The 15,953-nt window shown below is 35.6% G+C and overlaps 1 protein-coding gene across 3 annotated transcripts; it reads left to right on the plus strand.

Moving 5' to 3' along the window:
- Positions 1-1,863: 1,863 nt before the first annotated feature.
- LOC142164574 (uncharacterized) lies at positions 1,864-14,183 on the plus strand. Of its 3 annotated transcripts, none has more exons than XM_075222471.1 (13): positions 1,864-2,239; positions 4,609-4,673; positions 5,277-5,349; positions 5,542-5,560; positions 6,018-6,137; positions 11,795-11,864; positions 12,146-12,189; positions 12,287-12,328; positions 12,531-12,590; positions 12,753-12,820; positions 13,358-13,415; positions 13,518-13,615; positions 13,755-14,183. In XM_075222471.1, exons 1-12 carry the CDS (start codon positions 1,944-1,946, stop codon positions 13,605-13,607), a joined length of 1,005 nt encoding a protein of 334 aa, XP_075078572.1. In that variant the 5' UTR covers positions 1,864-1,943; the 3' UTR covers positions 13,608-13,615; positions 13,755-14,183. The 3 variants fall into 3 exon arrangements, with proteins under 3 accessions (XP_075078572.1, XP_075078571.1, XP_075078570.1); XM_075222470.1 differs by having other exon boundaries at positions 13,518-13,610; positions 13,688-14,103; XM_075222469.1 differs by having other exon boundaries at positions 1,865-2,239; positions 13,518-13,610.
- The last annotated feature ends 1,770 nt before the right edge of the window (positions 14,184-15,953 follow it).

A 15,953-nucleotide genomic window follows, 5' to 3' on the forward strand; every position in this document is an offset into this window, starting at 1 on the left:
AACTAAAATGAGTTTTGAATTAAGGATAATATTTTCGCTCATATTATTATAAAAATAATTATTATTGAAAAATAAAGGTTTAGAAACTGATAATTTGTAAAAAAAAAAAAAGATACAGGTACTTTTAGTAATTAGTAAAATATAGTTAAACCAGATAAAATAGTTTGTAATATAGTATAAATTATTTATAATTTTGCACTTTTTTGGTTTTCCACTCAGGTATCCACCAGTGGTTCGACTAATTCGTATTCGCGCAATGTAAAACCCATTTAAAAAAGAAAATGCTCCCTACCATAATTTTTGACCGATAATTTTGTATTGCTTTCAAAAATAAAATGTCACTTGGACTAAATTTTCTTTATCTCATTTATGTTTTCATTAAGTGAAAGGTAGCAAGATCAAAATTTGAAAAAAAAAATTAAAATTTGAATCGATGATACTTTTCGAGCGGTGGTTAGCAAGATCAAAATTGAAAAAAATAGCTTTCTTTTAGGGGTTTCCTTTTCTATTAATGTCCTTCTAGTCAAACGAACCATTACCACATAATCCTCGAGTAGTTGTCTGTTAAATTTCTGAGAAAGATAAGAGTTTAGCATCGAAATTATGTCTGTTGCTTTTTATTGTCAAGTCATTCATAATTGTTTTAATCAACCTTTCTTTTTAAATTTTTTTCAAGCTTCATTAAGTTCAAATTCGTGCTGAAAATTTTATATTTGAGATAAAACGTTCACTAATAAAAGACGATTTTATACACAAATCTCGAATTTGATGCTTCTAGTTAAAGATAAAGACTACTTATCATTCCACCACAATATTTATTAGTCGTTTTAATTGAATTGTTTAGTTAGTTTCTAGTATTTTGTCAAACAACACTTCATTCCAATTTTGAATTGTTTAGTTAATTTTCAATAAAGAAATTGAGCAATACACAAGCTTTAGTTTTGAATTTGTTTCCTCATATTATGCTTTCCACCTTCCAAATATGTGGTCTGTCACCAATATTATTAAGTGATATGAGGTAATTCATATTCAATGTGTTACTCTTGTTTGGGACACAGAATAAGAAAATGGTAAAATTTTAATCTTATTTCTGTTTGACAAAAGAAAAAAGGAAAATAATGGTGGTACTATGAGCCCGTTTGGACATAAGATTTTTTCGAATCAGTTTGGCCATAAAATTTTTAATTTTCACTTGAAAATGAAGTTTGGAATTTTTCGAAAATTTGAAAAACTTCAAAAACCCGTTTTTCAAAGTTTTCACTCAAATCACTCACAAAAATTCAAAAATATCCAAAATTATATTCATATCCAAACACATCTCTAATTTTTAAATACTATTTCACTTGAAAAACAATTATTTTTTAAAAAAATTTTACAATTCTTATGTCCAAACGCCCACTAAGTTTTATAGAAAAAAGAAGAATAAGACTTGTAAGTTGAGTATCAAAACTAAAATTTATTCTGTACCAAAAATAAATAAATTTTATTTATAAATTTAAAATGGCAATTACCAAAATCCGAGTTCTTAACAGTAACTACTATTCAATTATTAGAATTCCAATCAGTAAAAGAAACTAAATATAAACTTATTATTATTATTATTATTATTATTATTATTATTATTATTATTATTATTGTTCTTGGTAGGAATTTATCGATGCGAGTATAAATTAGTCCAATCAGTAAAATTCAAAAAGGGGATGAAAAGAATATATTGAGGGTGCTATTTAATTTTTCAGTGATGTAATTATTATAAATATCTTCTAGTTACTAAAAACAGAAAGAAGAAAAAAGGCAAATAAATAAAAGAAATAAAATAATAATTTACCTAAAAACAGTTCACAAAATAAATACTCCATAAACTTCTTAACGGAATTACCTGTTTCATTTTTGGCCACACCAACATATACTACATACTCGTTTCTGAACTTCGCCGGAAAACCATGGCCGGAGTTCTGAACGTTTCACCGGCTCCAATTCTCCGGCCAATTTCAGTTCACAAACTCTCTAGAAATAACAGAGTCTTTTTAGTAAAATCAATGGCTCAATCTTCAGATAGTTCAAATGGTTCTGTGAGCACTAAAGAGGAATCCAAATCGGATTTTTCATTTTCAGCGCCGCCGAATTTCAAGGCGCCGAAGCCTAAGCCATTTACACCGAGAACTGATAAGATTTTGGACATATTAAGTGCTTCTCTTGCTTTGATTTTTCGCCTTGGTACTGGTGCTCTTGTTTCTGGGTAATGCTTTTTGCTCAATTACTTCATTCAGTTTAATTTCATCTTTAATTACCTCAATTTTTTAGAAAGTTGATCTTGTGTTTGTATGAGATAATAAACTCCACCTATGTAAGTTTGGTAGAGTGTAGTTAGTTCCTAGCTCGAATAAAATGAAAGAGTGTTGTAGTAGTAAAAAACAGTAGAGTTTAAGTTACTGTGTGAAAATTATTTATACAATCAAGTCAATAATTAGTTTATTACAGTTAAATTCCTTGATTAGCATTATTTCGTAATATGATAAAAAAATTGTAACTAACATGCTATCACAAGTTAAAATTCACTCCTAGTGTAAAAAAAGCTTTTATATTCCCGGTGTATATAACTTAAATCCAAAATAGTAACTATAATGAATCATCTGAATATGAATGGATGCAGAGAATTCTTATAGCTGACTCTAAATAATTTGGGATTTAGGCTAGACTATTGATTTGTATGATTGACGATATGCATATGATTCTAAATTGTAGCGGTATTTGTGAATTGGGGAACATTCAAGTTTTCTGATCACTTGGGAATAGTGTTTCTGAAATTGGAATGACTTATAAGGATTATAAGACTTGTTTTGTCGAGAATTATTGTTAAAAAAAATTTCTGCATGCTTTTAGTTTAACTTGAGTTTAAGGAGTACAATGTCTGGAGCTAAGTAGTCGCAAGGTATAAGCATTGATATAATTTATTAGGCACTGTGATCTCTGTATCTTACAAGAACTTATCATTCTTCTTGGAAGCAGACTGCAACTGACTAGCTACTACAAAAGAATGTCCTGTATAACTTTAAAGTGAGAATATGATTCTCTCATTTCAGTTATTTGTACCTTCAGCGAGGCAGTTAAGTCTTTTTTTTTTTTGATGAAGTAATTTGTAGCGAGGCAGTTAATTCTTCTGACCACCAAATGACTGGACTTCCATAATGGGAAGCAAAGCACACCCAGTACAGCAGATCTGCTTTCTAATATGACATTTTTGTGAAGAAGAGGACATAAATTGTTAAGGAAAAATGAGAGTCAGCTTTTGTGATATACAGTTTTGAATAAAATTTTCTGATGACATTTTATGAAGTCTGCTATTTAATTACTCATACCTTCAGCAAGCCAGGCATTAAAATTCAACATTCCTTTTCTTTTTTGTTATTGACGAGAGTAACATCTTCATCCCTTCTTAAAACCAATTTGCAGTAAGGCGCAGCTATCTATCTGTATTTAGAACTACAGATTTCTGTGTGTTATTACTTAATTTGGTTGACTATAAATATATTGTTCACATGACAACAGTAAAGAAAAACCCATGAACATGAAAATTGGAAGGCATGTTGCTTGTAGTATAGAAGTCCAAAATGGCTTGTGGTATGAGGAAAGCAAATAAAGCTGGCTACAACGAAACAAATAAACAATCTGCTAAATGTTAATTTTCTATGCAGAACAATCAGCGATTAGTTAAGTGTATGTGGATCTCATTAAAATACAACAACAACAACAACAACAAAAACAACCCAGTAAAATCCCACAAGTGGGGTCTGGGGAGGGTAGTGTGTACGCATACCTTACCCCTACCCCGAGGGAGTAGAGAGGCGATTAGTTAAGTGTCCTTGGATCTCATTAAAATGTGATCCTTTATTTAGTTGAGAAGCATTTTGTCTTAACAAACTTAATGGAACTCATTAGTTAATCAAGAATGACATGTGGCCTATGTAGGGGTATTGATAGTTATAGTACGAGTCTGGAGTGGCTGGTGGAATTTTCAGCACAAGCATGTTATTTTTAGAGTTAATAAGAAGACCTTTGGTTCTTTCTTTTTTTGTACTTACTTAGGGGAAGAAATGGGATATCAAATTATTTGCAGAAGGTAATAACCAAAAGTAAGTAGATAGCGAGAGAAGATTCTGTTTTTGGTGAAATTAGTCATGAGTCAAATCCTAGAGATGCATCTGGTGGGGGTATATATAGCTTGAGAGAAGTGAAATTCAATATGCTTTTATGTGATAAAAGTAATTGGGATAAATGAAGAAGCACACTTACAAAGTTACAGTCAATGATACTTTTCTAAAGTTCAACTACTAAATAGCTGTACGAGACAATTCAAGGTGCTGCTTCAAGATGTGCAAAAACTGAATTGGAGTGTCAAGTTATCTTCATAAGTGGCGTACATAGTTATTCCTGATATGATTTAAATGGAAGTCAGAATGCTACTTGCTGTAACATTTTAGTCTTAGGAATGATGAGTCGAAGCTTAATGACATCTTTCTTTTGGGTTTTCTGAAGACCTTTGTATTTATTCTTCTGAATACTGATGTTGATACATTTGGTATGCTTATTCCTTATGTACAACTGCAGGTATTCAGCATCTTTTGTCTCCAAAAATGAGGTTCCAGCTGACCAGTATGCACTTGGAATTGCTGGTTGTTATCATTCACTTTTTTCCTTATTCATTTTCATCCAAAACTTGTTAGGATGGTGTTGAGGGGAATTGGAATCAGTTATTAGACTTTACAACAATTATCAGCAAGTCTTGATACAGATACAGGTCATGTGCATATCAGAAAGTAGAGAAGCCAACATGTAAACTTCCAAAAAGCGGAAGTATTAAGAGTATAACCTTTACTTATCTGAACGCACTCCCGAGGAGAAAAAGAAAAATGAATCAAGACCTCATTCTATAAGAAAATAGAAGTACAGGCGAAGCTCCAAGTTGTTGTTCATTAGTTAAATATGTGATATGTTTTATTAGTTAAGCGATAGAAGACCATGATTATTTGTATCTTATTATATGTGTTGGTCTGTCAGGAAGTTAAACTTAACCACTTTACTGCTATATCTTATTTTGTCATTGTTGGAAATCCCCTAGTTTCAGCAATACCAAAGGAAATTTTTGGATATATTGCTGGTCGCTGGAAATATCCTTCCCAAGTTTTCCTATTAAAGGCATTGACTAACATTTAATTTGAACTTTTAGAGTATATGGCTTGAATAATTCTTTTCTGAAACTGAGATGTTTATAATAGGCTTCAAGGTGAAGGAAAGTTCAAAAGTAGGTCCTCGACCTGAGAAGCCAATCGAGATATATGAGTTTGAAAGGTATTTTTGCTGGGGAAGTATTTTAATGATCACTGTTACATTCAACTGTCAACATCTATTAATGTCAAATTTATGCGTGTTTCCTTTTAGCTTTTCCTATTTCCTATCCAAGTTTTAGACTTTATTATAGACTTGATTCACCTGTTTCTTCTCTTATGTTGCCTGGCATGGAACATGTGGGGATTTCTTCAGCTGCCCGTTTTGTAGGAAGGTAACTGCAGATGCATTTACTCTTTCTTTCTCCTTCTGATAAGGTTCATAGCTGTAATCTACTCTTCTACTATTGTTATGTGCATTAAAGCTAGAACAGACGGAAACAAGCTTTTATTTATATAAACCCAGTTATTGTTATCAAGCATTTCCAACGTGCCTGCATATATGGGAAGTTCTTTCAATTGTTAAATTGTTGATTAATGGAAGTTTACACTAATGTATGTAGAACTACTTTAAAAATAATATGTGTAGAACTACTATATTTTTATGCTTTCAACTTTAATTAGCCTACCAACTCTATGGAGCTTTAGGAAAAGAAAAAAGAATCTTGTGACATTCTGCTTCTGCAGACTGGTACTATATTTTCTTTTGAACATTATACACATTGAACTACTCATTTGATCTTTTTCTTTTGTTTTGTCCCTGATTTGTTAAAAGGTGTCAATTTATTGCAGGTTAGGGAAATAGTTGCTGTTTTAGACCTTGATGTCCTCTTTTATCCTTGCCCAAGAAATGGTCCGAACTTCCGTCCCAAAGTTGGTCAGATGGGTGGAAAGCAGCAGTTCCCCTATATGGTTAGATAACTTATCCTATTGCTCCCTGTAGAGAAAATTAGCAGTCAGAAGCTCACACAACCACAAATTTATTGCAAGCTTTAAAATGAAATAATTTTTTTTACTTGCCTTTTTTCCTTCACTAAAAATCAACCAATATGTTATTAAATGTGAATCAAAGAGCACCAGGTGTAATTCACCTGCCAAATAAGAATATCTAATACAGTAGATACTTTGAAATAAGTTACTAAAAGTTCTTTTTTATTTCTTACTCCTTCCCGGGAGCTCCCCACTTTGCTCCCTTGGTGACTCGAACCTGCAACGTCAGAGTTGGAGGTTGAGGGTGCTTATCACTTGAGCATCCCTCTCTGGTCGCTAATTTTTTTTTTTTTTTTGAAATCTTTATAAGAAAGGTTCTTTTGGAATCTACTCAATGCAATTATTTGATGGCTCCAGATGGTTCAAGACATGCTAAGTAGTTTCTTCCCTGGGCACTGGTGTCTCTCATGTTGCATTTACTTTTTGCCCATTCTTGAAATGCGAAAATGACTATCTATGCTGTAATTCTACTGAACTTGACTTCTTCAAAATTGTGAGAAGGCACGGGAGAAAATATGTTATTGATATTGGATTATGTTATTGATATTGGATTAACAATACAATACAAGAGGTCCTTATTTATAGCTATACTATACAAGGACATACTACTCTTCTACCAATGTGGGACAATACTACACTATATACATGCTGTAAACTAGCACTCCCCCTCAAGCAGGTGCATACAAATCATATGTACCGAGCTTGTTACATATATAACCAATACGAGGACCAGTGAGAGACTTGGTGAAAATATCTGCAAGTTGATCATTCGACCTCACAAACTTTGTAGCAATCTCTCCTGAAAGTATCTTTTCTCTGACGAAGTGACAATCAATCTCAATGTGTTTAGTTCTCTCATGGAACACCGGATTTGATGCAATATGAAGGGCAGCTTGATTATCGCACACAAGTTCCATCCGACTGATTTCACCAAATTTCAACTCCTTGAGCAATTGTTTGGTCCAGACTAGCTCACATGTTGCCATAGCCATTGCTCGATATTCTGCTTCTGCACTAGACCGAGCAACTACAATCTGTTTCTTGCTCTTCCAGGACACCAAATTTCCTCCTACTAAAACACAATATCCAGACGTAGAACGTCTATCAGAAGGTGATCCTGCCCAATCAGCATCTGAGTATCCAATGATCTGCTCATGACCTCGATCCTCAAAGAGTAACCCTTTGCCTGGAGCCGATTTTATATATCGAATAATGCGGACAACTGCATCCCAATGACTATCACAGGGAGAATTCATAAACTGACTTACAGCACTCACAGGATAAGAAATGTCGGGTCTAGTCACTGTGAGATAATTTAATTTTCCAACCAGCCGCCTATAGCTTGCAGGATCGCTAAGCGGCTCCCCCTGTCCTGGCATAAGTTTAGAATTCGGATCCATCGGAGTGTCAACAGGTCTGCAACCTATCATCCCCGTCTCCTCAAGAATGTCTAAAGCATATTTTCTTTGAGAAATAACAATACCTGAGCTAGACTGGGCAACCTCAATACCTAGAAAGTACTTCAATCTGCCTAGATCCTTAGTTTGGAAGTGCTGGAAGAGATGCTGCTTCAGATTGGTAATACCATCCTGATCATTGCCAGTAATAACAATATCATCAACATAGACTACCAGATAAATACAGAGACTTGAAGCAGAGTGCCGATAAAACACAGAGTGATCAACTTCACTACGAATCATGCCAAACTCCTGGATAACCGTGCTGAACTTACCAAACCAGGCTCGAGGAGACTGCTTTAGACCATAAAGTGACCGACGCAAGCGACATACAAGGCCACGAGACTTCCTCTGAGCAACAAAACCAGGTGGTTGCTCCATATAAACCTCATCCTCAAGATCACCATGAAGAAAGGCATTTTTAATGTCCAGCTGATAGAGGGGCCAATGACGAACCGCAGCCATGGATAGAAAAAGGCAGACTGAAGCCACTTTAGCCACGGGAGAGAAGGTATCACTGTAATCGAGCCCAAATATCTGAGTATATCCTTTGGCAACAAGACGAGCCTTAAGTCGATCAATCTGTCCATCGGGACCAACTTTGACTGCATAAACCCAACGACAACCAACAGTAGATTTGCTTGAGGGAAGAGGAACAAGCTCCCAAGTACCACTTGTATGTAAAACAGACATCTCGTCACTCATAGCCTGTCGCCATCCTGGATGAGACAACGCTTCACCTGTAGACTTAGGGATGGAAACCAAGGACAAAGAAGATATAAAAGCATAATGGGAAGATGACAGACGATGATAGCTCAAACTGACATAATGAGGATTAGGGTTAAGTGTGGTCCATATACCTTTCCGAAGTGCAATCGGTGTACTAGGAGCAGGGTCAGGTGCAGGACGAGAACCAGTTGGGCCTGATGGAAGACGCAAACGACGATGATAAGTCAAGAGTGGTGTTCCTGTGGCTGGGGAACTAGGGGGAACAACACTAGACTCCTTAACGGTTGGTATGGATGAAACCTCTGTGGTCGAACGTGGAGGAGGAGCTATAGTAAACTCCTCAAAGGTCAGTATAGGTAAGACCTCAGATATATCATGGTGGTCAGCAGAGGTAAAGAAAGGTTTAGACTCAAAAAATGTGACGTCAGCTGACATAAGGTACCTACGAAGATCTGGAGAATAACAACGATATCCCTTCTGAACACGAGAATAATCAAGGAAGACACACTTGAGAGCACGAGGAGCTAACTTATCTTTCCCAGGGGCTAAGTTATGAACAAAACACGTGCTCCTAAAAACACGAGGTGGAAGAGAGTATAAGGGTGACTGGGGAAACAATACTGAATGCGGAATCTGATTCTTGATAGGAGATGAAGGCATCCGATTAATCAAATAACAAGCTGTGAGAACTGCATCGTCCCAAAAACGCAACGGAACACGAAATTCAATTAGAAGTGTGCGAGCAGTCTCAATAAGGTGTCTATTCTTTCTCTCAGCAACCCCATTTTGCTGAGGGGTATAAGGACAAGATGTCTAATGAATAATTCCCTGAGAAGTCATAAACTGCTGAAATTGAGAAGATAAATATTCTAAGGCATTATCACTGCGAAAAATGCGAATAGAAACACCAAATTGGTTTTTGATTTCAGCACAGAAACTCTGGAATATAGAAAATAACTCAGAACGATCTTTCATTAAGAAAAGCCAAGTACATCTTGAATAATCATCAATGAAACTGACAAAATAATGAAATCCCAAGGATGAACTGACTCTACTAGGACCCCATATATCAGAATGAACTAAGGAGAAGACAGACTCTGCATGACTCTCAACACTACGCGAAAAGGAGGCTCGGGTATGTTTCCCAAGTTGACACGACTCACAATCTAATGTAGATAAACTAGATAAACTAGGCACCATCTTCTGAAGTTTAGATAAACTCGGATGTCCTAAACGTCTGTGGATTAGATCTGGAGGATCTGTAACTAGACATGTTTTGGAAGGACTGAGTGAGTTAAGGTAGTAAAGGCCTTCTGATTCACGTCCTGTACCAATTGTCTGTCCCGTACTGCGGTCCTGCATAATAAAAGAATTGTCAATAAAATATATACCACAATGGAGGACACGAGTCAAACGACTAACAGATGCAAGACTAAAAGGACAGCCAGGGACATAAAGAACGGAATCTAGGGTGATAGAAGACAAGGGATTAGCTTGTCCAACTCCTTTTGCCTTAGTTTGACATCCATTGGCTAAAGTAACAGTGGGAAGAGACTGTGAATATACAATATTTGACAAAAGTGATATATTACCAGAGATGTGATCAGAAGCGCCGGAGTCCATGACCCATGGGCCAAGAGTGCTTGACTGGAAAACACAAGCAAAAGAATTACCAGAAACAAAAGTATCAGTCTGAGCAACTGAGGCTACTTGTGGAGATGTCTGCTTACTTGCTCGATACTGAAGGAGCTCATTATATTCTTCTTTAGATAAAGAAAATCCTTGGTTACCTGGAGTCTCTATCTGAGCAATGTAAGCATTTTTGGGTGGACGACCATGTAAGGAATAGCACATTTCACGAGTGTGTCCAAGTTTGTGACAATAAGAACACTTGGGTCTAGATCTTCCAAAACGACCTCCTCCTCGTCTATGCTCCATAGTTTGAGATGCCCGAACATCCATTGTCTGGGATGCAAGAACAGAGAAATCAAGTATCTGTGATGAGATCACTGGTGGACTTGGTGCTGCAGCAAGGCGGAGTAATCGAGAGAATAATTCATCAACTGTCGGGACAGACGGACTAGCCAAAATCTGGTCGCGTACTGAATCAAGATCATTAGGAAGTCCAGCGAGGGTAAGAACGAGAAACATCTTCTGTCGCTGCTCTTGTTGTTTTTCCACACTAGCAGAAACTGGCATCAACTTCTCAAATTCCTCCATGACTGCCTGTACTTGACCCAAGTAAGTAGACATATCTAATTCCTGCTTCTTTAAGTTTGTCATCCGTGATATCACATCATAGAAGCGAGATATGTCATTAGTGTATAAGGTGCGTGCCTTTGCCCAAACCAAATAACATGTCTGGAATGGACGAAACAATGGCATCAACTTGGAATCAATAGATCGCCACAAGATGCTACATAACTGAGCATCGATTTTTGCCCAAAGTGCTATTGCCTTTTCATCTCCATCGCTAGACTGTTTGATTAGATGATCTTGAACACCTTGACCTCTACACCATAACTCGACAGATGAAGCCCAAGCTAAGTAGTTTGAACCTCCCATTAAAGGTTCCGAGGTAATAATAGCACTAGAGCTTCCAGAACTCATGTTTCTAGACCCAAAAGCATCAAATCCCAAAGACATTGTTGCAAATTATTACCAAATAGGAGAAAGAATCAACTGTAATCCACTAAAACAGTGTACGGAAACACAGAAACAGAATACTTAAAAACTGTAGCTGCCGGAATCTACTATAGCTGTCGGAATAGTACTGTAGCTGCCGGAAAAAAACTCAGAGTTGTCGGAATGAAATGAAAACAGTAGGGGTAGGATCGGAATTACCAGGCGACCCAACTGTTCTGAAGGAAGATTTTCAAAAAATGGCCGGAAGTGGTCGTACGCACCGGCGCGTGAGCTTCTGGTGGCGCGTGGAGATGCGTGAGGAGGCTACTGCCGGAGTTTTTCACTGGGGTTTGGTCGCCGGACAGTGACGACTCTTGTGATAGTGTTGGATTTTGCACAACACTGACAGAAATAAAGCAGATAGAAAACAGCCTTAAAAAATACTGATTTCTCTTTCCCGGAATCGCTGGAATTTATGCACAGCGATAAGTCTCTCACAATTGCTCTGATACCATGTGAGAAGGCACGGGAGAAAATATGTTATTGATATTGGATTATGTTATTGATATTGGATTAACAATACAATACAAGAGGTCCTTATTTATAGCTATACTATACAAGGACATACTACTCTTCTACCAATGTGGGACAATACTACACTATATACATGCTGTAAACTAACAAAAATAATATGATTTTTTATTCTATTCGTTGATCATGTCTATCAAAACATTATGGCGTCTAATCATTTGTGTTATTCTGCTGCAGGTTGATCCAAACACTGGAGTTGCAATGTATGAATCAGATGAGATTATTAATTATTTGGTTAGAAAGTATGGTACGCAGCTGTAATGGCCAACTTATATTGAAAAGACATCTGAATTCTACTTCCTAAAATTACTATTTTAAATTCTTGTTAGTGCATTTAATCTATATATTGGAGCCCATGTAGTTTCTTATTGTTAAAAAATTAGCAACGTTTAGATTTAGGATTGACAGGAATGACAGTTGATTCCAATTGACCCATTTAAGATCATTTGATCTTCGTACTATTTCTCCATCATTCTGGTAAAATCTATTCTTAGTGAGTGCATTAATTAGGTTGATTTCCTTGTGCAGGTGATGGAAATGTCCCACTTATGTTGTCCCTTGGTCTTCTCACTGTAAGCAAACAAACTTATGGTCATCAATGAGTTAGATTAATAGAAAGAGTGTTTAATAGATGTACAATTTATTAAATGTTGGAGCTTGTCCTCTCAGACACTTACTGCAGGCTTTGCCATGATTGGTCGAATGGGAAAGGTATATGCCTTTCCTCTCTGCTAATAAGTGTATGTGCTTTTGGTTCTATGACTTCTCGTCCATACAGTTTTATCTCCAAAAGTTAAAAGACTTCCTGAGGACATAACTTTGTTCACAGATTTAGACTTCAGTGTATAGAGTTGGTAGAAAACTATTAATATTGAGAAGAGGACACCAAGTTGATTTGCTGTGATTTTTCCAGGGGTCTTCCTATCGGCCATCTAAACTGCCACCGAAGCCACTTGAGATATGGGCATACGAGGTTAGCGCATGCTTACTTATAAAGCATTCTGCTGTTAGTTTGGTTTAAATGAATCTAAGTTAACAATTCTATTAGATTTTTTCAATCATCATGTAAAAATAGTTCTTGCTGAATAGTATATCCATATTACATGACCTGCTTGCACTTGTGTCATTTTTCCAGCCTTCTCCATTCTGCAAAGTTGTACGTGAGGTGCTTGTAGAATTAGAGCTTCCCCACATACTTCACAGGTACATGTTACTATGAAATGGATGATGAACAAAATTTATATACTGTGCAATATAGGATGCCGTTGGCATCAAATGATAAGCTGATTAAATTATCTTTTAGGAGAATACCATCAAAGCTTATATTATATGAAGTCTTCTATAAGTTCATACATTTGATTTGGTAGGTTTCTGCTCAAAGAATTTAACTTGCTGCTTCAATTATCAAGACCTATTCTTATAATGTTTTTGTCCGAGAACTAGATTAAACGACATAGAAGTGATTTGACATTCATTCGAAGGGGTGGATAGAGGATCCTTCTCTCACCCCAAACAGGAGTATCTGAATCCATTTAGTTCACTTGTCTTTTAAAGTATTTATTTATTGTCAAAAGTGCACTTTGCCACTGGTTTCAAGAATGAGATTCTTCTTATCTAGTTTTCTTCTTTACTCATTTAAAAACAAAAATTAGGATAAAGGTGACATGTCTATTCCTGTATACCCGACAACAATTTCAATGCTTTTGATTTTCTCTGACTGCATTAAACCAAATGGTGCAGTTGTGCTCGTGGTAGCCCCAAACGCCAAGTATTATACGAAAGAGTTGGACATTTCCAGGTTATGCTTTGCTTTATGTTAGCTCTACCTTTCGGATGTCTGTTAAGTGTTATGCACACTTCCATAAATAATGTGGAAAACTAATAATGACTTTGTTTTTAGGTCCCATACTTAGAAGATCCAAATACTGGAGTACAAATGTTTGAAAGTGCAGATATTGTGGATTATTTACAGGCAACTTATGCTCTTTAAGGAGTGAGGTTTTCTCCCTTTTTCAATAGTTTAATTTCCTAATGCCTCTGTAACAAATGAACTTTCTGCAATTTGTTCAGCTCTTTCACAACCAAGTTAGAGAGGTCAAATTTGTCTGAACTGCTTTCTTCCTGGATAATTTCACAGGATAGGAAACCAGCTATGAGGCTCAAAGTTTCTTCTCTTATTAGAGAGACGAAAGATGTCCCGTGGGACAGTGATGTTTCATCGACATCCTCATCGAATCTGCGACTTCTGTTGGTAAAAGTAAATGGCATGATACATCCCACAAGAGTGTCCTATGTTGCTTAAACCCAACAGGGAACTTCACTCACTTTTCGCATTGTTATTGATTCAGTATGTTATTATTCCATGTTGTGTTATTTGTATTAACAGTTCACTTCAGTTAAATATTTTGTGTTAGACCATGGATTGGTTATAGTGGCGACTAACATTGTATATATGCACTCTCTAGCGCAACTATTGGGATTTACCATGTATGACTTGTATATTTTACAACAACAACCCAGTGAGCAGCCTTTGGTAATATATATACATTCTGGCATTTTAGTTTTACCGGTCTTTGCTTTATGCTATTACAATTTTCGAATTTCCAGTTCATATAATTTTGTTTTTTCCTTTGCATTAATTTTTTTACCGTGATTAATAGTTAATAGAATTAATTAATAAGTTATTTTATCAATTTTTTTTGTTGATCCAGCTAATTTTAGCTTATTGATCTGACATTCTATATTTTTATATAACATTTTACTTATAGTTATTATTTTAAGTGATTTGATAGTGTAAAATTTCTTTAATTTACACTATAGATATTAAACTTCTTTTCTTTACACTATTAAAAATAGCTGTTTTCCGACCTAAGCATCCGATTAAACTCAAAAGTCGACCAAGCCGGACGCAATAAGCAAAAACAAGTTCCAATTTGTTTGAATAAAATTCGATCGGGTTTTCAAGGCACTTTATTTCGAGTACAGAAAATATAACGTAAAATGAATATCTAAATGTGATTTAATGTGATTAATAAATCGCAATTATCAAATGTGACTTATAAATTGCTATTTACAAATGCGACTCATAAATCGCTCTTTCTAAATGACGCTTGCCAAATGCGACTAAGCTATTGCGCAATGCGACTTATACATCGCAATTGTTGTACCGTATTATATTATCTTGAGTCCTTTAAGTTTTTAAAAATTGAGCACTTCAGTCATAAGGCCCATTAAAATTCACAAAAATATTACGTGTTTTCCACGTGATTAAAGTAAAAAAAGACTCTTGATATTATTTACTAGCAAAATATATAAAAAAAGTTCTGTCAAAAAGAAGTCCGTAGTAATAAAAATAAACTGCAATCAAGAGAAAATGAAATTGGGCAAGAAATTAGTGACCACATTTGCTATTTAGATTGGTCACATGGAAGACATATGACATAGTTTTATATGATTCATTTTGGAATTCCATCAATTAGACCAAAAATGCTCAACTTTTGCAATTTTGAAGGATTATATGTGTTCAGGTAATATAATAGGGATGAAAATAGACTTGTCGCAATTCACAAACATAAGGGCCGTTAAAAACTCAGTTATTTCTGCCCCTCTTTTTCTGGCTTGTTTTTTCTATAACGACAAAATATACAATTAAATATTTCTATAACATACTTGTTTTTTCAGATAGTGAAGTACTGATATAGAAAACAAAATAATATGAAAAATGGTTTAAAAAAAAACTTAATCGTTATAGTGAAGTGTTGTTATACCCGTACAATAAATTTCACTCATCTTTTAAAGATAAAATATAATTGTAATAGAATTAAAATCAAATGTGAACATTAAATAAGATAAGATATGTCTCGTTCAAAATGAGCTCGAGTTCTATGACTATATCATCTGTAAGATAAAGCTGATTCAAAAGCAATCAACTTCAGACCTACAAGGAGTTCAGCAGCCACCGCATATAAACAACAACAACCCACTATAATTTTATTAGTGGGATCTGGGGAGGGTAGTGTGTACGCAGACCTTACCCATACCCTGGGATAGAGAGACTGTTTCTGATAGACCCTCGGCTCCCTCCCTCCAAGAACTCCCCACCTTGCTCTTCGGATGACTCGAACTCACAATCTCTTGGTCGGAGGTGGAGAGTGCTCACCACTAGAGCAACCCACTCTTATCTAAGCCACTGCAGATAAAGAACAACTTAATTTTCTGGAATTACATTTTACTTATAATTGTTATTTATATACGCCATGAAGCAACATCATTAGCAATGATGCGGGTGGCGAGTTGCTGAGGAGCCTTTGAAGTTAGACTTGAGGATTAAGGGAAA

The sequence above is a fragment of the Nicotiana tabacum genome, chromosome 10 (genome assembly GCF_000715075.1).
Source record: "Nicotiana tabacum cultivar K326 chromosome 10, ASM71507v2, whole genome shotgun sequence".
In the NCBI taxonomy this organism is placed as follows: Eukaryota; Viridiplantae; Streptophyta; class Magnoliopsida; order Solanales; family Solanaceae; genus Nicotiana; species Nicotiana tabacum.